General features: G+C 36.0%; 1 protein-coding gene across 2 annotated transcripts in view; it reads right to left on the minus strand.

Annotated features, from left to right (window-relative positions):
- Positions 1 to 435: 435 nt before the first annotated feature.
- The window catches only part of LOC114654218 (protein Wnt-7b), a 255,708-nt gene continuing 228,478 nt past the window's right edge, over positions 436 to 27,665 (minus strand). For both annotated transcript variants that reach the window (XM_028804638.2, XM_028804631.2), the window contains exon 4: positions 436 to 2,136. In XM_028804638.2, coding sequence (XP_028660471.1) covers positions 1,657 to 2,136 — 480 coding nt within the window. In that variant the 3' untranslated portion in view covers positions 436 to 1,656. The remainder of the gene's footprint in view (positions 2,137 to 27,665) is intronic.

Genomic DNA, 27,665 nt, shown 5'->3' on the forward strand with positions numbered 1-27,665 from the left:
ATATATATATATATATATATATATATATATATATATATATATATATATATATATATATATATATATATATATATATATATCACAGAAATGCAGAAAGGCACCACTTTGAGATTATTCTTTACAATTGTTGGCAGTAATCAGGCACACAATCATACAATATAACCTATTTAAGAAGACAAAGAGTACCTTTTATGCAAAGAGCTGGTATAAGTAATCTCAATGCAATATAAATATGTTTAAGATGCTTCCATTTAATGCTATATACTTACATACGGTATAGGTATAGAAACATTATCTAAGAAAATAAAACCAGTTTCAAACTTCACCTGAAGTGACCAGTGCAAACTGAAAAGCTGTCAGTTGTAGGAGTTAACAACTTTGGAGAATACAGTGTTTTGTAAATAAAAAACATTTTTGCAGATACAATTATTTGTAGATGGCATTTGCAGACTGCTTTGGACACAGTTTTGGGAAATACGCTCATTTTTTATTTCATGAAAAGGTGTGCTGTTTGGACACCCATTTCATTTGCATGCTTTTTGGGGCTCTCAGTATTCAATATTACTTGGCAAAGTTAACAAAACTAAAACCCTGCTGACCTTTTTGCTTCCTATCCTACAGACCCCTCTGTAGTGGAAATTTGAGACTATACTCTGTGTTTTTTTCCCAACCACATGAATCTCGCCCTTTTTTGTTGCACTTGAAGGACTGTTCTTCACTGAATAGCAGAGAGCAACTTCATTGATTTCCGTTCAGTACATTTCTTGCTTGCATATGTATCCGCTTTTATTTTATTTGTGTCTTTTTTAATGTAAAGAAATCAGTAGCAACAGAATAAGTGGGTAGCTTCCCAAGATTGGACCTATAAGTTAAGAGTTTCTAAAACACGTAATACAAATAAGACATCTCTACCCGTTAGTGCTTTGTTTTAAGAAACTATAACATAAATAGACAATTTATTTTCAGTGTTCAAACAAACAGTTCCAGTGTGCCTGGACAATTAACAATGTCTTTTCTTCCTTGGATAGGTAGGCAATGTTTTAAGGCTCGTTTCTACTGGAGTGAACATTTGCCTCAATGTATTTAAAAGCACTAAGCTAATATAGCTTTCTTCATTTCAGCAAAGCTCAATATTTTTCCCAGTTTATCCATTACATTTTGGACATAATTCTGAAATTTTGTTAGATTTTTTCCAAAGTCATTAGACTATTAATGAACCATTATAGTTAACAGAGTTGTTTTTCAATACAGCGTGTTACCTTCCAGAGAATAAGAAGTTTATTGTTTGTGAAGAAATCTGGGAATTCTATTGTAGGCAATAAACCACAGTCTTCCCAACTGCCCATGCCTCTAAAGAGGAAAAAAAAAGATGTGAGGGCAGCCATTAATATCCCAGCTTTGCATCTTCATCAGTGCATACATAGCAGTGCATGATAAACATGTTATCTCTTGGGCATCGTTGCCTTGACCTTGCTTGTCTATCTTTTTATCATTTAATAAATTTGCTTTGATGCATTCTGCAAAGAGAAGAAAATAAAAATAATGTGCAAAATGATGCCATGGCGAGCTGTGTTCCACTTATTGTTTATTCTGTGTTTCTGAAATAATGCCATCTCGCTTTCCAAACCAGCTCCCCTCAACCTTCTTTCTTGTGCCTCATTTGCAGGTGAATACTTCTGTCCGTTCACTGCAGGTGTTGCATTTAACAAAACAGCACCACTGAAATTTACAGTTGCACTGCCATACTTTGGTGTATTGGTGAGTGTTGTAGCCCCGACCACAGCACATCAAGTCACATCCATCTGTGTGCGGTGAGGTGCGGTTGCAAAGTCTTCCTTGGGTGCCCACACTTCCTGTTGTTGCATCCTCCTCACAGTAATTTGGGGACCTTTCAATGTACACAAGATCGGTCTCCATTGGTTTGAGGTAACTGCGTGTCTTCTTAACTTTAAGAAACGTTGGCTGCCGAAGGCGACTAGCCCTCACTACCTCCACATGTACGGCGTCGTTGTATTTTTCTTTTAAGATATATCCAATTTCCCTGAACTTTGGTAGAGTTGTCCAACAAGTCTTAGTTGTACAAGAACCCGACACACCATGGCATTTGCATTCTAGTTTCATCCTCTCTTCAAGAACCTAAAATAACAAAAATACCAATTAAAACCATGTTCAGCCCCAGTCCTACTTTTTTGTCATGCATGTATTTGTTATTTTTTTTCTGTAGGTACATTTCTTCCTCTCAAATCATTTGTTTTTTGGATTTCTTAGTATAGGTGACAGATTTTCTTGTGACTGTAGCAGACATTAGCTTTTATCAAATTCTTGCACATGGCTCAAGTTTACAATGAGAATCAAGTATGGCTAAACTGCCTCAAATAAAAACTAAGCAAATAAGTAATAATCTGGAATGATTAATAAAACGTTATTAATCCACATCCACAGAAATTCAGAAATTGTTAACTTTATACATCTTGAGGTCACCAAGTTATAAGCAATAACAAGTGTTAAGCTGTTGACTGTGCCATATAGACAAAATATGAAAATTGTTAGTATTTTGAGTTTTAGTTGTGAAAAATATATAACTTGTTAATATGTGAGCATACTAAGTACCTTAGTCTGTCATAAATGTATTTATTTATACAGAATTACAAGAGTTAAAATATAGTATGTAACATTTTTTATAAAGCAAATCTGGAATAAGCACTGGAAAATTTTTCTTTGAACAATTTCAGCATAATTGAAATACACAAAAAAACACACAAATTACGTTTTCCATACAAACTTGCTGGATTTCTTTTTTGTTACATAAAGTTAAATTGTAAAAAAAAAAAAATATATATATATTTTTAAGGAGTAATTCACTTTGAAGGTATGGGTATCATCCATTGCATGATAAGCTTTGACAACAGTTAATAAAATATCCTTAAAAAATATAATAGTAAAAGTGTTTTCCCACACACAGGCTTGGTCCGCAAAAACCCAAAAATCTGCAGTACTTCTTTATAGATAGATAGATAGATAGATAGATAGATAGATAGATAGATAGATAGATAGATAGATAGATAGATAGATAGATAGATAGATACTTTATTAATCCCAAGGGGAAATTCACAAAATGTGCTAACAATTAATGCTAATCAATCTAATTAATTAATGCTAATTAATGCTATCAATATGCTAACAATCTAATTGTGTTTCATTCACTCAGAATATGGAACCAATGTAGTTGGCACTTCAAGATAAAGAATCTTTTATCTGTGGCACGTCTATATGATAACCACCTTTTTCCACCCTCACAAACTTACACCAGTTTTTAATGTTTGAAAAACATACAGGATTAAATCACTTAGAAATTTGTACATAGATAACGTCTTTGCATCCTATAAACTGTTACACTCTAAATTTAACTTTCCATCAACACAATTCTTTCACTACCACCAAATTAGAAACTTTGTTAAACAAAACTTACCCAGTGTTCCTCACCTCCCACCTACTTCTATTCCGGAAGAAATATTGATCAGCCTTGAGGAGTCAGACAGCATTTCTCTAATATATAAAAACATTTAAAATTTCCTTTCAAACATCCCAAAGTACAGTGGGAAAAGGATGTTTTACTCATCATTTCAGACAATGAGTGGAAGGCAGACATGCACAGAATTCACTCGAGCTCCATATGTGCACAGCATACAATTATTCAACTTAAAATCTTTCATCGTGCACATCTGTCTCGTTTAAAATTGTCCAAAGTGTTTCCTGGGTAAGATCCAACCTGCAAATATTGCAATCGAGCTCCAGCTTCACTAGGCCATATGTTTTGGGCGAATACGAATTTAACATCATTCTGGATAAAAATCTTTAAGTACCTGTCGGACATCCTTGGTGTCACAATCCCTCGTAACCCATTAACAGTTGTGTTTGGTGTACTCTCAGATGGGCATAAAGTGGAGAAGGACAAACAAACTGTAACTGCTTTTACTTCACTATTGGCACGCAGACTTATCTTGCTTATCTGGAAGAATCTTCTCACTTCTTTTAAGTCAGTAGGAAAATGGTGTTATATACTATTTGAAATTGAAAAAAATCTAATTCTCACTTATATAATGTATTCAAAAACATTTTAAAACCTGGCAGGATATAATCAATAACATTTTAGAATAAGCATTTATATTGGGGAAAAGGATTCTCTCCTCCTTTTTTCTACTCTTAGGCTGTTGGCCTTCCTCTCTTTCTCATGGAGGGGGTTTGAATTGAGTTTAGTTTTGTTAAGTTTGACTTGATTGCATGGAATGTTACATACTTTAAATAAATTCAATAAAATGAAAAAAAAAAGTGTTTCCCTACTGGCAGGATAAGCACAAATGGTTGTTTGCATTCTTTTATTGTTTCATTATTTCATGTGCAGTATAAAGAGGTAGACTTAAGAGTAACACTAAGAATATTGTAAACTTCATCTTAAAGGAATACTCCACCAAAAAAAAAGATATTTTTCTTACGTGATACTTACTCTGTTTACTTTGAAGTGGTGACCAAGAAAAAAAGAATGAATCTTGTGTTTTAACAAGGAATGGAAAGAAAAGCAGAAGCAAACAGTGACCAATGCTGTAGAACAGCAAACAATGTAAAAAATGTCCATGGGAAAAAAAAATCTCAAAATACTTGTGTGGCAAAATCCAAATGCATGCTTTTTTTTTTTGCTAAAAACTGTTAAATAGTTACTTCTGGAATAATCCACACACAAATGTAAACACAAAACTAAAGCCTCATGGGAGTCATTTTTTAAACTGAAAACAGGACTACTGATCAACGATTGAGGGGAAGAGGCAGATCTTCAATTCAAAAACTTATTTCATGAAGTTTTAGTATCATTATGTCATTTTTTTCTCTCCATTCTGCATGAAAAATGTGATTAAAAATTTTCTTGCTTTCCACTACAAAGCTCATGGGATAAGTAAAAATAAAAAAATATAATTTTTAGGCAGAGTATCCCTTTAAGGTCAAAACTTCATTTCTGAATGTTTCTCATAAAATTAAATTACCATGTTGAATCATTTGTGCTCTCCAATCCACACCAGACAGAGCACAATTAAATGCACGTCACAACAGCTCTCTAAATATTTAAGATTTATACTTGACAAGATGATATATAATACTTTAATGATGAAATGCAGTAATGCGTTTGTAGGATTATATAATGTAGATAATTCACTAAATGTATTTAAATATTTTACCTGTTAATAATTACAAATTTATAAGTTAATACTATTTTTATGTTCTTCAAAAACTGTGAAGAATCCTTATTCGAAGTTTGCTTTATGTTTTGTTAAAGTCTCAGATCACAAAAAGCTTAACAAAGGAGACTTGACAAATATTGTGTAAAAATTAAATGTTTGAAAACATCTTTGAATTTACACTGCAAACCATGAGTAGATGTCATCTACAGTACTTACAAATTCTCTCTATTCTCTTATAGGGATGGATTCTAAAGCTATTAAATGCAATGAATCCAATGTGCAGCACTTGCAAATGAAAAGGAACACTATTTTCAAATCAAGCCGAAGCTATCTATTTTTACATTAGCATGTAGTCTCCTTGTGAACAAAAGGCTACTCAAGAGCTTTTTGGCAGTAATCAGTAGCAGCCCCTCTAGTAGTCCCTCTTCTCCTCTACAGGAACATAAGTCTGATAATAGCTGTATTCCATCAATGAGTATTCTTCAGGCACAAAGATTTTCAATTACTCTCGAGTATGCCTCTTTAGACAGATTAGTTCAGGAGGGCTTTATTGTGTAGCTGGGCAGCTTAAAGTTGCATAGGATGTCGCTGAGGATGAGGACCAATGTCACATAAATCTCTGCAGCATGTACAGTAAAAGTGACAGAAATAGACAAGTCATTTTCTGTTGTGAAGACCTGATATCTTTGGGCATTAACTGATACTTCACAGTTTCTAAACTATCCTGAAATTGAACATAAAACAACTACAACAGGAATACATCACTGATTACAGTAGGTCTTACTGAACACTACATTCTAGCAGAGAGAACTGATACATGCATCTCCAACATTTTTTTTCCTATTCATTATTACCAGTAGCTGTTCCAGAACCCAGGAATAAATACCAAGGGGACCAAACCAATATTTTAGTAGAAAAATAACAACACAAGAAAGAGGATAAACACAAGGGAGTGCAAAAGTTTCAAATAAACAAACATATGAAATCTTAGCTAACCGTTCTTTTCTTGTCTTACCTCCACTGACCTGCTGGGTCCAAATTTAGTGCTGAAATAGCCAAAATTTATTTTTAAGCTTATGCCAGTAACTATGTTCACAACAACCCCAGAAATAATTTCTGGTATCAAGAATGCCTTTGAGAACTCCTGGGGCTCTTCTTCTAGAAACAACGCCACATGTCCTTGTACTTCTGAGTACCTCTATCATAATAAATAGGCAAATTCTTGGTCACCTGCACATTCCAGTGAATAGCAGGTGTCCATATATTATTCATATCATGTTCTGCCAGTGATAATGCAAGCAAACAGAGGCTTAGAAGGATCAGGAAAAGAAATTGCAACAGTGAGGACAAAAAGAACTGGCAACAGCTCAAGAAACAAGGCAAACTTGAAGTCAATAACCAAAAATAAACAGTACAAACCAGAAGAAAAAAGAGAATCTTTCAGAAGAACACTATAAGGCTTTCAAATACACAATCCTGGACAATGAATGTGTCCAACAATCCGTCATTTAAGTTGTCGTGATCTGGCGCAACCTCTGGGAACATGCCCCAGTAACTCCTGGTTGTGTGTTATCTACTAAATCACAAAATAGCATTAGCCATGCAAAAAACTAAATTGGATTTGTTGAAAATAATAAAAAAATGGTAATATTACTAATTTCACAAAATTGCTATCAAGAATCAAATTATGTTTACCCACATGTTCCCTGACATGAAAAACATAGTATACTATTCAAACAGATACATATAAAAATAATAACACTCAGAAAAAAATTAAAATTAAAATTTATGACACACAGGGTCACATGCTGCAATCTATTAGGTTGGTAGAGCTCTGTATAACAAATTTCCCCAGCATATGGCAGGAAGTGCCACTTATATTTTTCATCAATCAGATTTGAGTGTACACGTAAGTACCGAGAGAGAGGGTGCTGCAGATGTGTATTAGGTATTTGGCATTGACAAGAGGAATGTGGGCAAATGGAAGTCAGAGGGGCCTGAATTGTGACCAGTAATTATAATCCACTAGATAGTGAAGTGTAGGTCTTTCATGCAAGATGATAAAAATTTGATTATGGTATTGCATCCCGGTGTGAGTGAGCCCTGCAGAGAGAGGCAGCATAAAGGGAATGAGGCAGTAATTGGGTGTCTCCTTCCTCTTTAGGGGTATGCAAAGCCAGGATTATTTAAGTAGAGCTGGTATCGAAAGAAAGAGAGAAGCCTATCTGATGAGTGCTGTTATTCCCATAGAGCTTGAGGGTGAGGAGGAGCCATCACCTGGACTACTAGAGAAAAGAGGAGAAGAAGAGGGCATGATTCGGGTCCCTGGCCAAAATAGAAGTGAATACAATGAATGTGCAATCTGAAAGAATGGGGAAGAACAGTGAGAGAGCAACTTAGAGAGAGTGGGTCTAGGAAGATCGATGTGCAGACACCGTATTTCCAGACTGGGCCCCTGATGATATTGAAAGTGAGAGGCATGGAACCAGTCTTGGAGGAAGAATGATGGTGCTTGGAGTATTGCTCCAGATACTCTGCGATAGTATTTTTACATCTGCTTTTTGTTTTGGAATTGTTTTTAAAAAAATATTTTTTGATTTACAGTTTAAATGCTTATTTTTCTTCAATCTCTACTATGGACAGTTTGACAGTGATAATTTTACCATGTACTATTTATTTATTTATTTCTTCAAAGAAAGTTCACATTATAATAAAACATTTACTGTGCACTTTGCTGAAAACTGTTGTCTGAGTGTCTCATTCTCTCACTGACCACCAACTACAAGATGTCCAAGAGTTTAATATGTGCCAGGCTGAGGGCACAGGGCATCACAGAGCATCCTTCCAATTAAACTGTCAGAAGTACACAAATAATGAAACTTTTTTTTAACTTTTTTTTTATTGAACTGCTATTTCATTGGTGTCAATTCATTGCCATATTGAAAGATTATTTTTTCATGGGGGCTGCCATTTTGTGTATTTGTTTGAATGGGCACCACCATTTTTTTGCTGTAGTTATTTTGATGCGCATGTCACTTGTCTCATGACATTCTAGCAACCATGTTTATAAATGATGCCTGCATGTGTCTGAACTTTCATGAAAGCATTTATAGGGCTATTCCTACCACCCACTGGTGACATATTAACTGTTTACAGAGAGACATGCAACTATGTTAAGTAATGGTCAAGTGCCCTATGGCATCCAGAAGAAAATGTACCACCATCTTGGCGGTATTCTACACCCTTGAAGGCAGCTTCACAAGCGTACTACTGAAAATGTGAAAATGAAAAACGGGGCGGAGTGGTGGCTCTGAGGCTAAGGATCTGTGCTGGTATCCAGAAGGTTGCCGGTTCAAATCTCCATCACTGCCAAAAGAGATCCTACTCCGCTGGGCCCTTGAGCAAGACCCTTAACCTAAATTTGCTCCAGGGGTGTTGTACAATGGCTGACCCTGCGCTCTGACCCCAAGGGGTATGCAAAAACTAACAAATTCCAAATACAAGAAATTGTATAAGGCAAAATAAAGAACAAAAAAAAAATGCATTGACTAGAATCATCATTGACCAAGCTATATAAATTATAACAGGACATTCAATTGTAACTCATTGCACATGCCCTCTTTAGTTATTGATTGGGTTTTGTGATATTTCCATAATTCTACTGTTGTAGATTTCTTTGTGTTAGATATGTTTCTTTTTAATACAGTTTTTTGACAAATTGACGCTAAATTATTTTCTTGTGATTATCTAAATAAACTTAGCTTTATATTTGCCAAATGTCTAGATATTTCTATGATATTTATTGTATGTTAGGAGTATGTGGTTCCAGCAATTTCATTTGGTTTAATTTTCTTTCTCATCTGTGAATTTATTATATTTGTGGTATTTATCTTATTGTGTTTCCCTGCTTATCCTGTCAGTTTTTTAGCTGCATAAGTATAGCCAGTGTATTGTAAGTTGACTCTCGGCCAGGTGTCTTATGGCCTGATTCCTGCCATGAACAATTCTAAATTCCCTGTATCCTCAATCTTAAATGGGTGGCTCTTAACACCTTTTAGCATTATAATATACTAAAATGATGATGATTATTTTTCATTTTGTTCATTAAAATATTAAGGATGGATATTAAAATAAGCACCTTGTGACTTGTTTCCAGAACATGTTTATAATCATCAAAACTTTTGCTAAATGTCAACATCTGAAGTTAAATTCAGGCAGGTTTAACTATTAGCAGGAAAAGGTATCCATTGATCAAAAATTCTCATTGCACAACTTTACTCCATAAAATGTTAATTTTCATCATTTCATTTTAGAATACTGGACTAAAGATATATTGTGCAGTTGTAAAACCTGACAAAGAAATAACCCTGCTTTTCATTATATGTTTGCAATATGCTGCTAAAAGATGCAAAAAGTAAACAAGTTAACAGAAAAGGGTCAAGATGAGGGGGTTATGCAGAAAGTGTGCTGAAAGAAACCTTTTCTGGTTTGCTTCCTAATCTGTTACAGTTATTGTAAATAACTCATCTTTTTTGTCATTTTCTCCAAACTAAATACAGTGCTTTATTAATGTTGTATACTTAATTCCTTTTTGCAGTTGTTATGTAAAATATATACACATTGCAAGAAGAGTGAATTGAGCTCATTTTTCAAATCAATAGAAAAAGGCTGACACCAGTGTGTGTTTAATGAATCAGGCTGGTATATATAAGCCCATGGGACTGGTAAGTAAAGCAAAAGACTAGGGAGCTTGGAAAACAGGCAACAACTGCTTACAGGGTGAGTGTGGTTTGGCACTGAGGTGCATTCAACTGTGGTTTGGGGTTTGTTTGTTTATTTTGATTTTTCTTTAAAAAAGTGCTGGTTTTTTTTTAAGTTTCTGCTTTTTATGTGCCGCTGAAGAGTGCTATCCAGAGACCATCACAAGTAAATTAAATACTTTAAAAAAATAAAGGAAGAAAGTAAAACATAAAGAACACAACAACCCCTTTCACTGTACAGTACTGGTAAAGCAAACATTTGACAGGGGCCTGAAGAGAATGCTCAGTCATTGCCCTTTGGGTTATTACTGAATTGGTAATTTGGTTTGCATATTTTATACACAATCGGGAAGAACTTGGTGTAAAAGTAATAAGCTCAGGTATTAATTAATGTAAAATAAATACACTGTAGTACACAAACTGAAACTTCAACACTCAAAAATTGAGAAAGGCTTCCTCACTCTTTATAGTCCAGGATATGAATCCTCTCTCAATTACTTTCTACATGAAGCATTCATAGCAAGTTATGCATATCTGTGCAAGCTTTTCTTCACATTCCACATCCCCAAAGACATCTACGTGAAGGTGGTTCCAAATTGGCCCTGTGTGTGTAGTTGTTTGCAGGAGTGGGCCCTACAATGCACTTGTGCCCAATCTGGGATTGCTTCCTGCCAGCCTATAGTGCTGCTGGGATTGGCTCTGAGTCTGCAAACTTTATGTTTGTTATATTAACCCACCTATGGGGAATGAGTGTGCCCTGCGTTGGTCTGGTGTTCTGTCCTGGGCCTAGTCCTGTTTTGTGTCTAATGCTCCTATTATCTTAAACTGAGTCATGAACTGTTTGAATATACGGACAGATGACTGACTGAATACAGAATTCCTTTTTATTATTAAGCGTATTCTACTCTAGTTGTGTAATAATATTTAAATAATATCTGAATAACAGTTAAATACATTTTTACTGCTTAAACATCTTCTTTTCATAACTTATAAACAATTACTTTACTATAATTTGATTTAACTTAACAGTATTATTCATGTTGTGACATGTGTGACATTTTGTGTTCAGTACAAGGGTGGTACTGTACATAAAATTATATGATATTTTAAATATGTTACTCTTTTCTGCATTAGCTTTACTAATGACAACAGAGAGGATATGGTACCACAGCGGCTACTGATGCTCTCTCATAGATCCTGGTTTTAAATCCCAGTTTGATTATATTAGAATAGATTAGATACACTTTATTAATCAAATGGGTAAATTCAAACACATACAGCAGCAGAAACATAAAAAAACAAGGATAGAGAGTCACGGGATACATAATACAGCCATCCATCAGTAAATAAATAAATAAACGTAACAAGCACATCGGGTGGAAGCCTTGAATTGCTGGATAACAATGGGCACAAAAGACCCCCAGAGGCTCTTCTTACCACACCATGGTGGAATGAGCCTGCAGCTCAAAGTGGTGCAAGTGAGGGTCTCCTCAAGGCAATGAAAGGGATTTTTGTTGATGATGTTCAATTTTTCTATCATTCTCTTTTTCACAACAGCTTTCATTGTATCTACTGTATGGTTTGCTGATAAGTTTGTTCAGGAAAATGCTTCTTTGCACATTCTCTCCATGTCTGCGTACTCTGCTTTTAATTCTGCACCCACATATTAGATTGATTAGCAATTCCAAATCAATCCTGCGTGAGTGTTGGCAGTAGTGGGCCCTGTAATGGGCTAGTACCACTTCCAGAGTAGCTCCCTGCCATGTGCCCAGTGCTGCCAGGTTAGCATCTGTCCAGGTATACCCCTGAATTAGATTAAGATGGTTGGAATTTTTTTATGTAATGTTAAAATAAATGTACAAAATAAGTATTTGGAAAAGTCATAATAATAATAATAACTTTATTTATATAGCACCTTATCATAAATTTACATGCAACTCAAGGTGCATTAATCAACAAAAACAAAGATACTTCGTATACCACATTTACTTGGATTATTATCATTAATTAATACTATGATAGTTTCTAATAAATGTAAGTATAAATAAAGTACTAAATAAGTACTAATTTAGTGTAAGTACTAAATAAAAAAAACAAACAGGTATAGTTAAGGAAATTTTAACCACTAAATTGCAGAACAAACCTTCATTCTTATCAGAAAAAGTTTTTCTAATTAAAACAATTATACATTAAGGTTGACAATAGAACAACTGGATCTAATTAATATATAAAAAAATAAATATGTACAGTATATATAGTATATGTCTAAATTTTACCTAGGCATATGTATGTACATGGCAGTCCATAGAGTAGAAACAGCCTGATGTCTGAAGTAGGATAATCAAATGTTGGTATTATTGTATTTTTAATTTACTGTTGGTAATCTGTGTGGATCTTCTGTTTTAACGTAGTTATATTCCAATAGTAAGAAAAAATATTTTGGCCATTGCACATGTAATAGGGATATTCATGTTTTTTTTAAATACAGCAAATAAAGCTTCTAAATCCCTTGGACATAGACAAAACATATAATTAATTAAAATGTGCACAGAAACTTTTCAAATTTTCTAACTACTCATTAATTAGTGAATGAAAAACAGACTCACTAAATCAAAATCTAAGTGTTTACTATGGTCTAAAGTAAAATGTAAAGCTTAATATACCACTGTAAAATTAACAGAGTTTAGAATGTTGTAACATTTACAATATGCTAGCTTCACATCCTTAATAATGTTTCTTTTAAGTCCTGGATATCATTATCCTTCATCCAATTATAGAAAGTGGATAGAGGATCAATTAGCCTGAATTAGCATAACTTGAGCAACTGCCAGATGTATTGTTCTAGGAAATAAAATCTGACAAACCATATGTTTCAGGCTGCTTCTGTTGTCCTGCTCACTAATTGTGACAATCTGTACTTTCTTGACCGTTGTGACATGTAGTAGTAATTAGAAGGCTGAGGAGGCACAAAAAGCAAAAACAATAACTGTGGCTTGATTTTTTGTATAGTTTATGTCAATAAAGTCTTTTGCTCTTTCTTTGCCATTGTCAATGCATGAAGATTAACAAAATCCAACCACAAAGCTCCAGAATGAAAAACTGTTTTAAAAATGGCTAATTTTCCGGGTTTTAAAATGAATGTTTTATGCAGCCGTTTAAGGGTGGGGTTAAATTGGCCTTTATAGGAAACACCGTGGCTTGGCAGAAGTCCACAGGAAGAACTTCAGTACATCAGTCACATGAGTTATGGAGACTTTATTTATATTTTCTACCAAACAGCATCCTTTTTGATAGAATATCTAAATTTCTGAAATGGAAAACATTTCTAAAAATACTTAGTTTATTGATAATGATAAATCTTTCGCATACTATATTTCTATCATATTAAGGAAGTGTTTTACTGACTTAGCAATAAATGTATATATTGTAAGTTAATTAATTTCATTGTTAAAGTCACTATTTTGGCATTTTAACAAATAATGCAACTTTAGTTTGACCATAGTGGAAAATACTGAAAATTTTCTGTTGAAGAGAAATTTAATAGGAGAATGATGCTTTGCAAAAGTTGGAAAAATATTTAGTATAACAGCAAACTTCAAATAGGCATTTGCACTTTTGTCTGTTAATGGAAAGATGAGGGTTTTGGTGATACTCTTAAAACTGAAATTGTCCTCTGGATTAAGAATATTTTATTCTAAAACAGAAGAAACAAGAGTGAAAACAGAATAACTTCCTTGGGAAAACACAGCCATAGAAAACATGTGAATGTGGCCCATTGCAAAATGTCAGCCAGCAGCCATACCACATGTACTTCAGAACAGGTCATCCACCTGAAGCTAAGCATGTTCGGGCCCAGCTAGAATTTGGATGAGAGATCAACCAAGAAAAAAGCTTGGGAAGTGAGGCCAGCAGGATGTACCTACCCTGTGGTCTGAATATGGATCCCAGTGCAGTGAAGGCAACACTGGGGCTGTAAAAATGTGTTTCGAATGAGATGTAAAACTGAGGTCCTGACTCTCTGTGGTCATAAAAGATCCCTGGGCATCTTTCTTAAAGAGTAGGGTGTATCCCGATGTCCTGGCTAAATTATCCACTACAACCTAGTCATTATGGCACTCTAATCATTCCCTGTCTCTGATTGGCTAACCATCACTCTCCTCTTCACCAGCTAACAGCTAATGTGTGATAGCTTACTGGTGCAAATTGGCTGCCATCTTTTCATCCAGGTGGATGCAGCATATTAGTGGTGATTGAAGTGAATGTGTAAAGTGCTTTGACTACCTTGAAAAGTGATATATATATATATATATATATATATATATTCACGGCATTCGTAGTCTGTGTCACAATCTGATTGTATGGGTGGTTACCTACCAGGTAACGCTTGTGGTTGGCCAGCAATCTGCAGTGGAGTGTGTACGCCTGATGAGCCCAGAATGAGGGCGAAACACGTGTCGCGTACTCTTTGCATTTATTTGACAGTAAACTATTTCAACCATTCTATGATCTGCTCCTCACAAACTGAGGGCACCGTGGCGGATGTTAGCAGATTGCTGGCCAACCGCAAGCGTTACTTGGTAGGTAACCACCCATACAATCAGATTGTGACACAGACTACGAATGCCGTGAATGTGATTACCCCGATCTATATGTTGTCAAATAAACGAACCACACGCTGTGGCGCAACGTTAGGGGCATCGCCTCTGGCGCTGACGTCCGAGGTTCGATTCCCGAGAGGGAGTGCAGTGGAGTGTGTACGCCTGATGAGCCCAGAATGAGGGCGAAACACGTGTCGCATACTCTTTGCATTTATTCGACAGTAAACTATTTCAACCATATATATATATATATATATATTGAATTACTATTATTATTAACAATTGAAACTAGCCCAAAAGTGGCTGTAAAGAGGTTGTAATTGTTATTAACTTGTTAAAAAAATCCAGTTTATTAATATCATGAGTATGTGTACATTGAACACTCTTATAACATTTGTAAACCATTTCTTCTACTTAAAAATTCTACTATGAAGAAACTGAGTGAATATATTTTTTCCCAAAGGTTTTGGCCAAAGTGTATACAACAACATGTATTTTATTGCACATTTTCACACAAAAAGTGTAGCTTAGAGTGTTTTACTGAAAGAAAAAGAATTATAAAAATAAACAAAACAAACAACTCAATGAATAAATATACACACACAGACATAAAAATAAATAATCAATATGGAATGGTCCACACAGTACTTCCTTGTATACTTCACTTTAGTGATAATACAGGAAATCACTCAACAGGAGATTTTACAAAGCATTACAACTGATTGTAATGGACTGAAAAATAACATGCACTCAAATACATTAGCTAATATTTAATATATGCACAAATAAATGTAGGCTAAATGTAATATAAAATGAATAGGAAATTTTCAAAGGGGACAACTTAAATAATTGTTAATTTGAAGCTAAACACATTGGGTCAAATGACATAAATAAGCTTGTATAAACTGGCAGATTGATACAGATGTGGCTTAATGCTCCTGTGCATGTCGACCTACACACATCTATGTGTGTAAGTTGCAGTGTGTTCATTTCTTTCTCTTCATCATCCAGCATGTGCCCTGGTATGGCAAACAAGCTGTCAGCTATCTTCACTTGTATGTTCATTTGAGTGTGTGTGCCTGTGTGAGCTTCTGTGTGTGTGTACATGTATATTTAAATAAATTATGTATATCAAAAAGTACAAATATTTAGCAAATCAATAGGCCTGGAAGGTATGACTACAGAGCAGGCTGCAAAAGTTGAATTAAACAATTTCTACAGTAGTTATCATTGCACATAGGTCAAACAGTTTTTGAAGGTTGTAGAAATAAGCACTGGATCAGACTAGACCAAAATAAATAGGCCTGGAGCGAGACAGACAAAAGTGATGCAACTTCTTTGAAAGAGATAGATAATTTTTATGGAAGTTATCATTGTACATAGGTTTCCAAAGCCACACAAATATACACAGGCAACCCAGTACAGACATGCTGCTTCACTCCATGTTTTGAACATCAGAGAATCAGAATCTGAACATGAATTTTTTCACTCCCTCACCAAATTTTCCTTACACGGAAGTAAAAATTGGAAGAGTCCTATAGGAATTAAGCAGAACTTTACTTTACATCCAGTGTCAACAGCATGCTTATTTTCGTCAGAAAAAGAAATCACAGATATTTACAGTATAGGAACTATGGACTGTCTGTTATATTTGTTAAATTTATCTCTAAATAGTAAGGCGTACTTTTTGCCAATTGGAATGACGCTTTAAAAAAAAATCGTTAACATGCACATGCATGAAAGATAAGTGATCAAAATGCCATAAAAGATGTGCAGTCATGTGAAAAAGTAAGTACTTCCCATGGAAATTATTGATTTTTTTCCTTGAACATAATCAAACAGGCAAACAGCAGATCTTCATGCAAACAGTGTCTACATATAAAGGCAATATGCTTGAACAAATGGCACTTAAAATGGACGTGGTGCATTCTTTCTGATAATCTAAATTAAAAAAAAAATGCAGATCTGAAATGTTGAAAAAATAAGTACACCCCTAAATTTATCACCATTTTAAATTCTTAAAATTGGAATCAGGTGTTCCAAATTAGGTGTCAATGATTAGAACCCCCTTAGGGGAGTATGCAGGTAGAACCCGTGTTTTTTAAACCACAGATATCTCAGGTCTGGTGTTCTCTTTGCTGTTGATGTGTGCCGTGTCATCATGCCAAGGTCAAAAGCACTCTCTAAGGCCTTCAGAAAAAAGAGTGTGGATGTCTATGAGTCTAACAATGGATTTAAAACAATTGCCAAATTATTTGACATTAATCATTCCATTGTAAGAAAAATCATCTACAAGTGGTGTAGATTTCAACAGATTGCTAATCTGCACAAACATCTTGGTTTGAATTAATTCTGCATGGAGGAACTGGACAAAAATGTCATCCAGTTGATGTCAGAGACTGCTATGCAGTTATGAAAAATGCCAGCAAGAAGTAACTTCTGCTAGAGGCAGCAATACCAACTTCTAATGCCAAGGATATGCTTACTTTTTCCCCAGTATAACATTACATTTATTGATATATTTGTTTAATAAATTGTTGAAATATATCACCTTTACATGCAGAGGCTATTTGCATGAAGAGCTACTGCTTGCCTGTTCAAATATGTTGAAGTCAACATTTTCCATGGGGTGTACTTACTTTTTCACATGACTGCATACTGTAGAAGAATCTTTATGTGCCTCCTTTTGGTTTCGTTTACTGTGAGTGGTGCTGGAAACCTACACATTGAAGTGGGTTGTCCATATTTAACTTCTGGGAACACTGTGATTCAGTTTCCCACAACTGGAGAGTTTACAAGAATTTATCTCAACATGTAAAACAAACTATGAATACAAGTCAAAAGAACTGAAGGAAAATCTTGTAAAAATGGAACTGGTAATCATCACCAATCTGAAGATGTATTTTTCACGAGTGGGAGAAACAGCCTTTACTAAACTAGAGGAAACACTTCACTTGGAATAATCAAGTGTTTTAGCAGAAGGTGTAATACCCTTTCGCTACTTTGCTGGTGGCTAACCAATTTGAATTATTGCCTAGTTGTTGTTTTTTTTTTTTTTGTTATGTTTTCTTTTCTTTTCTCAGCCAATCTATAATTGTGGCCATCATTTCGTCCAGTGGTTAGTAAGCCTTTCCCATTCTTTTTGTCTTTTCTTTGAAACTCTACCCAAATTCTTCCCCAGTCTCTGGAAGAGGGCCTCAGAGTGGATGGAAAACAATGACGCCACCAGTAAGAGACCATAGTGTCAGAACAGCATGCAATTCCACCATCATCATTTACAGAAGCCTGCTCTGTAGTACCCTGCAGAAAGCCAGGGAAGGGCAATGTGGCTTGCTGACCTAGGTCAAACAGATTTATATTTCACTCTTTCTCAAGAATTGTGGGACTTAGGAAGATATATTTTCTGTTTGATCTATGTAAACTAGGATTTTGCTTACCTCACTAGTTGGCCTAGACCTATATTTTGTTATGTAGCATTTACTTACATTGCCTGTTTTAGGACATTATGTACATAAAAGCTGCAAGACTTAAAATGTAGCATGTGCATTTACCATACATACTGTAAATATAAAATTGTATATTTTCATATGTATATTGGATGGCATTTTTCATTTGATTTAACTGTGTTATGTTGCAAATGTGTTCAATACTCTGAGACTGTTCAATTAGAAAATTTCTTTATAAAAGTCTGAATTTAATTGACCACCAAAATCAGAATGACCAAAAATTGAACCTGAAACTGAAGTGATCCCTGAAAACAAAATTTACCATGAACAAACATTTGCTCTCCAAATGCCTAGGGGTTTGTTTTCAAAAAATAAGGGATATTTTGGAATACTCCCAGTTGTGACAAACCTTGGTACATTTTCCCTACTAAAACATTAAACAGAATGGGAATATAACTTATCTTCTACAGGTCAGGTCAGAGAGCATGCACTGGTACAGTGCGTTGCTGCCCCTGCCCCATAACGAAACAGCTCAGGATCCTGGTTGGCAACTCCCAAGACAGACACGCGGTCCAGTCCCACCCTCCGGAAATGACCATCTATCTGCTGCAGCCAGGTGTTACGTAGGTGTCCCCTTGACCTGGTTCAGCCACTTGGGTCCTCAACAATGAGGACACTGTGAGCTGGGTCACCCTCTGGAAATTGCGCTGCATGGCCGTAGTACCGTAACTGACACTCCCTCACAATGCAGATAATGTGCCTCATTCGGGACTCCGTGAGCAACCCTTCGTTTGACACAAAGTCAAACCAGCGGTACCCAAGAAACTCCGAAGAGACACAGTGCCGAAGGAGTCCAGTCTTCATTGCACATCACTGGATAGTGTTCATATTTTGTAGCCATATAAACAGGACTTTTGTCCTTTTGAACATATAATCGGGAATGCCACACAAACATGAAAGTTGCTGCTGAGGTAAGTAAACCTCTAGATAAGGTCTCTCCGCAGACAGACACACTGCTGATGGCAGTGCCCAAGAGGTCATTGAAGCCCTGGATCTTGGTTTTTATCCAGGACTCTTGCCAGCCCAGACACCCAGACTCCTCACTCAGTCTCTTGAGAGCCCCGATCAGATCCTCCATTGACTCCACAAAGATTTTCTACACTTGAGCAAAAATACTTAAAAACTCTTTAACCATTAAGTCAGAGGACTGGGTAGGGCTACCACCCAGCACCTTTGATCTTTTCAGAAGCCAGGCATCTGTACATTAAAAAAATAGAGACTGTGACGGTACGAGTCAGCTCCTGGCTCCCTTTTCTATAATGTGAGCCTCTTGAACCCGACACTGCCAGTACCGTAAACAGAGATAAGCTTGGTAGATGAGGACAAACACACATGAAGCAAGGGGATTGTGAAAAGTGCAAGGGCTTTTATTATAAAAAATCCACAAAACAAGTGTCCCAAAGTGCAGTGCTCAAAAAAGTTCCATAAACAAATAATCCATAAAAAAAGTGTTCATGCAGAGATTAAAATGACCAAATAAATAAATCCATTAAAACAAGGTTAAAATCAACGGGCAGGAAACTGTCTTTAATAAAAAGCCGATGCCTTCTTTCTCACTGGTGGTTCCTCTTCTTATCCCATACGGGCCTTGCAGCAGAGGAGTTGCCTTTCTGACAAACACAGCTGACCTTCCACAGGTCTGGGTACCCATGGCTATGATAAGTCTCCCTCTCCGGACCTAGGCTTGGGACCCCATTGCGCTCATGTTGGAGCCTCCTCGACCCCTGCTGCCTTCCCAATGTATGGCGATTTGCTCCTTTTAACACACAACTGAGCAACTTGGACAGCCAGAGCGATCACTCCTTCAGCCCCTGGGCATCAGCCTCTCACTCCGCTCAAGGGGCTCTACTTCCCGGCTGCCTGCCTTCTCTCCCTCGGGCCTGTTTCCTCCTGCTCACTTGCACCAGACCCTTCCACGTCCTACCTTCTCTCTCACTCTCTCTTTAGCCTCCGTCTTTTCTTTCTCGATTCTTCCCTTCTCATGCTTCCCTTTTAAAATGGGGATGTGGCACAGCTGTGGTAATCAGGAGCTGCTGGCATCAATTAGGGTTGTGGGCGATCCTACACCTGTGCACTAAGTGCAGGGTCATTCACGCATGTGAACTGCTCTCGCCACACTCCCATGCCCCATGATTATTTATTCAAAATGGCAAACAGCTGTGGACCTCACTTTACCATAGAGACTTTTTAAAAAAAAATTAATTTCAATATATTCGTTGTTTGCGATTGATAGGGTCTGAATAAAATTACTAACACATCTGTGACATAATTTGTGGTGTCACATTATGTAGTGGATACCTACAGTAAGTAGGATTCATACTTTACTTGCAAAAATAAAGTCAGTCAGTCATTTTCTAACTTGCATATCCCTAAACAAGTGCAGCTGGGGGATTGGTGGATTGCAGGAGCATATTCCAACTAGCAAAATACAGGAACAAACCCTGGACAGGGTGCTAGTCCATTGTAGGGCAAACACACACACCAAACACACTAGGGACAATTTAGTACCACAAAAACACCTATTCTGTATGCCTTAGGACAGTGGGAGGAAACTCGTGCAAAAATTGGGAAGGCATGCAAACTCAGGACACAAACCAAGGTCTCCTTACTGCGTCAACACGCTACCCTAAATGTAGTGTGTAAAGAAATGCTACTAGGGATCCTTCATAAAAAACAGCAATATGCCTTTACAGTCAAAATTTTTTTTCTTTTTAATTATTGTTTTTTTATATTTAAGAGGGGGTTTGCTGTCTATGATAATATAATATTTATTCATTGAGCAAAAAACCAAATAAAGTTCTATCTATCTATCTATCTATCTATCTATCTATCTATCTATCTATCTATCTATCTATCTATCTATCTATCTATCTATCTATCTATCTATCTATCTATCTATCTATCTATCTATCTATCTATCTATAAGGAAGTACTGCACTTAAGCCTTTGTAGGTTTCTCATTTTAGTAATACAGAAGTGTTTAAATATGGATTGAGATTTTGGCAAATGGAAGAGGTTTGAGAGGAGTGCAGTGTTGCAGTTTGTGTTTTGACTAATACACCTAATGTATAGGTGCTTGTACACTCAACTAATCTATATTTCATATAAATATTATCAGATGTTGTATTCAATGTAAATACTCATATTGTCTATATTGCAATCCTTGTCTCTTATTTATATTATAGTGCCGTTACTAGTCCATACGAGACATACAAGTACAAACAACAGTGCGCATATGCCACTTATACATTACTGGAAAACTATAAATCTCAATGTTAAAATTATAGCTCAAGGTCATATGAATAGGAATTTGGGTTAATTTGATTAGAATGACAGTACTGTATGTCTGACTAGTTGTGAACACTATCTTCATTCATCATCATTCTAAACTATAAGACAAAAGTAAAATATCAGCAGTCTTGTATATTGTCTCCAAGACTGAACCAAACTAACAGACATAGGTAACAATATGCTATGTAATAAGAATGCTTAGAATATTAGCCAAATACGATATCAGTATTGTTAGGCAGAATTATTCTAAACTAAATAGGACAAAATTTGAAGACGGATCTATGAGCTGAAAAATACAGCATACGAACTGAATAACATTCCATTCATTTAACTTACCATTTCAGTAAATTTTAAATTAATGGAAGGAGAATGGAAGCATATTTTTGGCACCTGTTTCTTCCCATGCAGGACTTGGAGGAGCAGCATCTTGTGGAAGACAGGAACATTTATTCTACATTGTAGAATTCTGTACCTTGTCAAACTGCTAAAAAAAGGAATTTTACATCATGTACATAATGAGCAAGATCACCAAGTAATTGAATAAGCTTATTAAGATAGGCTCTGCATATAACCATTACCAGTGTTTCTCATTAACATTACTCAGGGAATGATGTTCATTAATTGTGTTCACATTTTCAAGAGCAATGAACATGAATTAATCCATAAAATCTGCTCAGAACATTAACTTTTTAAATATTTTTTGTACTGAATGTGAACTTTTTAGGCATTTTTTCCCATTTACAAATATTAAAAACAATAAGTCTCCTTAAAACTAATTACTGATTCCCTCAACTCCACTGCAGCCTCTGAATGTTTACTTTCTGCCAGTGTTTTGGTTGAAATGTTCCCCTTTTTCTCTCTGTTAACCTCATTCTTAGTTTTAGATGCTTGCAATTCTTTAATTAGTTTCACAATTTATGACTAACCATGCTAACTTTTAATTATTAAGCCCATTTTTAAAAACAGAGATTATGGTATGATTGTTTCATCCAAAACCAGAAGAATCTGTTGTAAAATTTATTATATACTCGGTAATATATTTTAGTTTTGCTTAAGGGCTAATAACCAGGATGTAGTGACAGTATTTATCTCATTGCTTCAAAAGCTGAATGAAGTGCAGTTAAAAAATCTCCTTAATTATCATGGATGACCTTTATTACATTCTGCATTGGAGGATTCAAAGGTTTCCCCACAGAAACCTAAAGCGTAACAGCAAGCTTAGATTTTTTCTGAGGCAAAGAAACTTGGTTGTAATTCAAAAATGTGTTTAAATTGGTTTATAAACTCTTCACATTTACAGTACTAGGGTTTTCCAAGTAATTCATTGAGGAGGATTTGTGGCTCTTTACCTGGAACAACTGTCATGGGGGCAACATGATTCCTCGTGGGTTTTGTTCAGGGGTCTGTTCCAGAAAGCAGGATTAGTGTGGAATTCAGTTAGTAAGTAAATAAGTCTGGATTCAAGGAACACTGGCCAACTTCATTCCAGAAAACCTGAATTTAGCCAAACCTGAAACAGATTACACTACAATTACATGATCAGTGAGGCCAAAGATGCGGATAATTTACTAATACTGCTTTTTGGAACAGGATCAGGATTTTCCTGTTCCAGAAAGAAAGATTTGACAACATCCAGCTTAGTTACGGGAGCAACCAATGCTCTGAAACTAACCTGCCAAAGAACATGTTTAACATGAAGGATTAACGTTTTACAGCCTCAATGAGGAGCAGAGCATTGAATCATAAAATTAAAGTCTGTAAATATCTTGGCAGAAATGCTGATCTGAGCTCTACTACTTACCAAGCAGAAGACAATAAAAATGTTGAGATTTTCATGCACTTTTTGGATGAACAATTAACACAGAAGCACAACTCCTTCATCAAATTCTCCCAAGAAAAATGTAATCAGACCACGTTCAGACATTCTGGCATGCCCAGAGACAAGTCTGCTTGAATGTTACCGTTTTATATCTGAGACCAATATATATGAGCAACCTTTCTCAAAAATGACATCTTCAGTTGCACTCAAAGTGGCTTTAAGCTGACATCTGTGTTTTTTTATTTCTTCTTTATCTGATGTTTTCTTCACAACACTGGAGATGCAAGTCTAACTTGGAAGGAGCGCATACTCATACGCACACACGTTTGCACAAATTTAAAATTTTAATTTAAACAACTGTTTTGTTTCTGAGCAATAATAACTGATAATATACTGGCTGGCGGAATAAGCAGCCCACCATCAACCCTTCTGTGGTGTTCCATCTGACGACTCTCCTCTTCAGTGAATACTTATACCCAATATGCTAATTAATGCAGTTTCAATTTGGGGTTCTGTAATGGAATAAGGCAACAATATTACCTCTGCATTGTATTGTATTTTATTAGTCTGATGGCTATTATGAATAAAGTACAAGCATGTATATTAAGGGTATATTAGCGTACTGAAATTAGAGCAACTGGACATAGATAATTTGTTTCCTTTGCTGTGTTATTTTTGGGTGGTGGCCTAACCACTGCTGCCAGTAGTCATAAAGTTAATCAATTTGAACTAGGCCTTGAGCTTTGAATGATTTTCAGCATTTAAATTAAGATCTCATGACTTCTACTATAATTTCAGTATCTACAGAACTTTTCATGACGGTCTTTGTCATTTTAAATAGTCAGTCCGTATTACTGTGAATCATGATTAGGAAGTGCCACCAGAGTCCCTGGAAAAATGGCAAATGAACAAAACAATATGATGACTTGACACAAAGGACAAACTAATTGGGAATCACAGTGGTAAACCTGTTTTGCAAGAAAATGACGCAGTGTAAAATAATTAGATTGTAAAATTTCTATTTACAATCTATCAAAAAATATTAATAGCTTGGAGTGTGCAGGGAAATTAAATGTTTGTTATGAACAGAGTGTAAGATAGAATGATAGCTTTTAAATCAAGGTTGAAGTTACTTTAGCATAGTCTTGTTAGAGCTGGTACTCAAGCAGTTTATATTGTATTCAGGTGCATCCATCTATAATGTGTGAAGCACCTATTTCAGTAGCCATGTCTATATGTCTGCCTATCTGTCTGTCCGCTTGAAACATCTTGGCCTGCCATGTACACATTTTGTTGAAATATGGCGCCACTTATTTTTCATGGAAAATTGTTAAGTCAGTTCATTTTTGTTGTGATATCTTGAACAGATCCCACTATAGACAGTTTACACATTTCAAAATATTCCATTGAAAAGTATTGATGAATTTGTGAACTTGTCTATCTTAAAATGAAGAAACATTCTGTGAAACGTCAACAAAAAAAGTTTACTGTTCCAATTTTACCTTGATAGCACTAACACCAAGTTGCATATTTTGTACTTTTTCCTCTTTTTTTTTTTACCTCTGATAGTCATGTCTTACAGCAAACAGATTCCCTAATACAAATTAATAAAACACCAGTAGACTACATGCGTGGGTAGGAAGTTGTTGTTACTGCCTGGTAGAAACCTCTGTATCAGCAAATTATTTCTGTTTTTAAAGTCTTCCCAACAGCACAACAAAAGGTTATTTAACTGTCAATGATTTGTCCTGTGACATTATGCACAAGAGGAAAAAATATTACCCAGCATTAATTTACACAAAACCATCTTCACAGCACCATCATTTGCAGGTTATAATGATTCGCTGTTTCACAGCCAGTATAATTTGCTACGGTGAGCAGACATCTCATTGTCAGGGACAATCTTCATTTCAGGCTATGTGTCCTGATAAATACAGTAAGTGAAGAATACCAAACTATCCTGGATTTAGCAGGTTGCCCATCTAATAAAACATTGCTCTGCCAAAACAAACATCCCCAAAATATATTTATAATAGCACATATGAAACATATGAAACTCTGAAGGATACCGCACTATTCCCCAGTACCCCACCTTCAGTGTTGTGTATGTATAATAGCATGGTCAAAACTGCTGAGGGGGAAAAGTTAAGAACTTGTGTTAAATTTGAAAAGCTTTGCCAGACAAATACAGAACACTGCCATTTATTTCTTTCCAAATCAACTACTGTGTGAAATCATAGGTGTTTATTTGTGAAAGTTTATTTTTTCCATTGATAGACTCACTGTTAGGCCTTCATAGTATTCCATTAAAATTATCACTGCTTTTTTGTGCTGTAGCGCTTGGTACAACTGCCATATTGAGTCTGAACAGCCATGTAATTTATTGTAGACTAGCTGTTCCCCGCGGCTCCACTCGTGTAGTAGTGACAAACTTTAAAAATCAATTAAAAAAAAATTGTATTGAGGAGAATTTATATTGATAGCTTTCATATCTGAGGGCCTCTTGATCTATAATAATAAAAGGCAAAGCCCTCACTGACTGACTGACTGATTGACTCACTCACTCACTGACTGACTCATCACTAATTCTCCAACTTCCCGTATAGGTGGAAGGCTGAAATTTGGCAGGCTCATTCCTTACAGCTTACTTACAAAAGTTAGGCAGGTTTCATTTCGAAATTCAAAGCGTAATGGTCATAACTGGAACATATTTTTTGTCCATACACTGTAATGGAGGAGGCGGAGTCACGTATCGCGTCATCACGCCTCCTACGTAATCACGTGAACTAAAAGTATCTATCTATCTATCTATCTATCTAAAAACAAGGAAGACATTTACAGCACGAGTCACACGCGGGAACGAAGGTAAATGACGTTAATTTTTGACTGTCTTTTAATACTGTGTGAGCATACATATTAACACATGTGCAATTAAACGTGTGCATTTACGGGGTGATTTCTCAGGCTTAAAAGCTCACCTTTTATCAAACGCGGGAACAAAGGTAACTGACGTTGTTCACTGTCTTTTAATACTGTGTAACCATACATATTCACACATGTGCAATTAAACGTGTGCATTTACGGGGTGATTTCTCAGGCTTAAAACCTCGCCTTTTACTAAAAAGGTAAATGCAAAACTATTTTCAATCAGTTTATTGAAACGCTCCCGTTAAGGATTGCAATAACATATTCGCGAGATAAAAGAACGAAGTAGGGGGAAATGGAGGAACAGCCGCAAACAGCGAAGAGCAAAAAATTAATTAAACAATTGAGAACGGAGCGAGTTAAGCATACAAGCATGTTCATAAGGGAAACAAAGCACGGTGTAAAACGTAAGTTTTAATTAAGTTTATAGAAACGCTCCCGCTGCGGATTGCAATAACATATTCGCGAGATAAAAGTTTAATGAGAAGACACGAGGTATAAACGAACCACACGCCGTGGCGCAACGTTAGGGGCAACAGTTTCAAACATTCTATGATCTGCTTCTCGCAACTGAAAGACGGCACATGGCGGATGTTAGCCGACTTGCTCACCGCAACGTTAGGGGCTTCAACTATGGCGCTGACGCCATATCTCAGTGCCAACACTTTGCAGACTGTACTTAAAAGACACGCCCTCCTCACTGGACAGTTAAAAACACCAATCAAACTAACGATGACATCAAGTATTACCCAATCAAAAGTAGGAAAGGAGGCATCTTCATAAAATGCGTGTGGGATGATTTGCATGAGACGCTGCTTTAAAAAAAAAATGATAAAAAAAATACGGGATAAATCCCGTCCAGTATTGATTCAAAACGGGACGCGCAATTTCATTCTCAAACACGGCACGATTCCGTATTTTAAAGGACGGGTGGCAACCCTACAGTGCCAGGTAACCACCCATACAATCACATTGTGATTCAGACTAGGAATGCAATGAATGTAATTACCCCGATCTACATACAAGGCGAAAGTCTTGCAACATTCAAAGATGATGGTTTGGGATAAGTACACCATACAACATAAAAGAGCTTATGAAGCCTTGAACCGAAAAAAGCAACATCTCAGAGATCGTAAAAAAAAAAATAGGAGGTAATGTCGTTTTACTCGCTGTACATTTTAGTCAAACATTACCAGTTATTCCACGAGGGAGACCAGCAGATCAACTCAACGCGTGTTTAAAATCCATGCTTCTCCCACGCTCAGTTATATGTCGCGTGTTCTCGGGTAGGTGCACCAAAAAATGTATACATTTAAGCATGTAATGGGCAAACAAAAAATGAGGTATACCCGAAGGCACTGCAGTAGTACTTAATGTAACTTTACTTCTTAAATGTTAATGTTTTACTGTTTAATAATTTATACGCTTCTTATATGTTGTTCAAATTCTTTTATCAAAATACCACTGACAGCGCAATGCACGATAACATGGAGTGAATACACCATACGCATCCGCCCACGGCTGCCCTGCTGTGC

This window comes from Erpetoichthys calabaricus, chromosome 1 (assembly GCF_900747795.2).
Source record: "Erpetoichthys calabaricus chromosome 1, fErpCal1.3, whole genome shotgun sequence".
Lineage (NCBI taxonomy): Eukaryota > Metazoa > Chordata > Cladistia > Polypteriformes > Polypteridae > Erpetoichthys > Erpetoichthys calabaricus.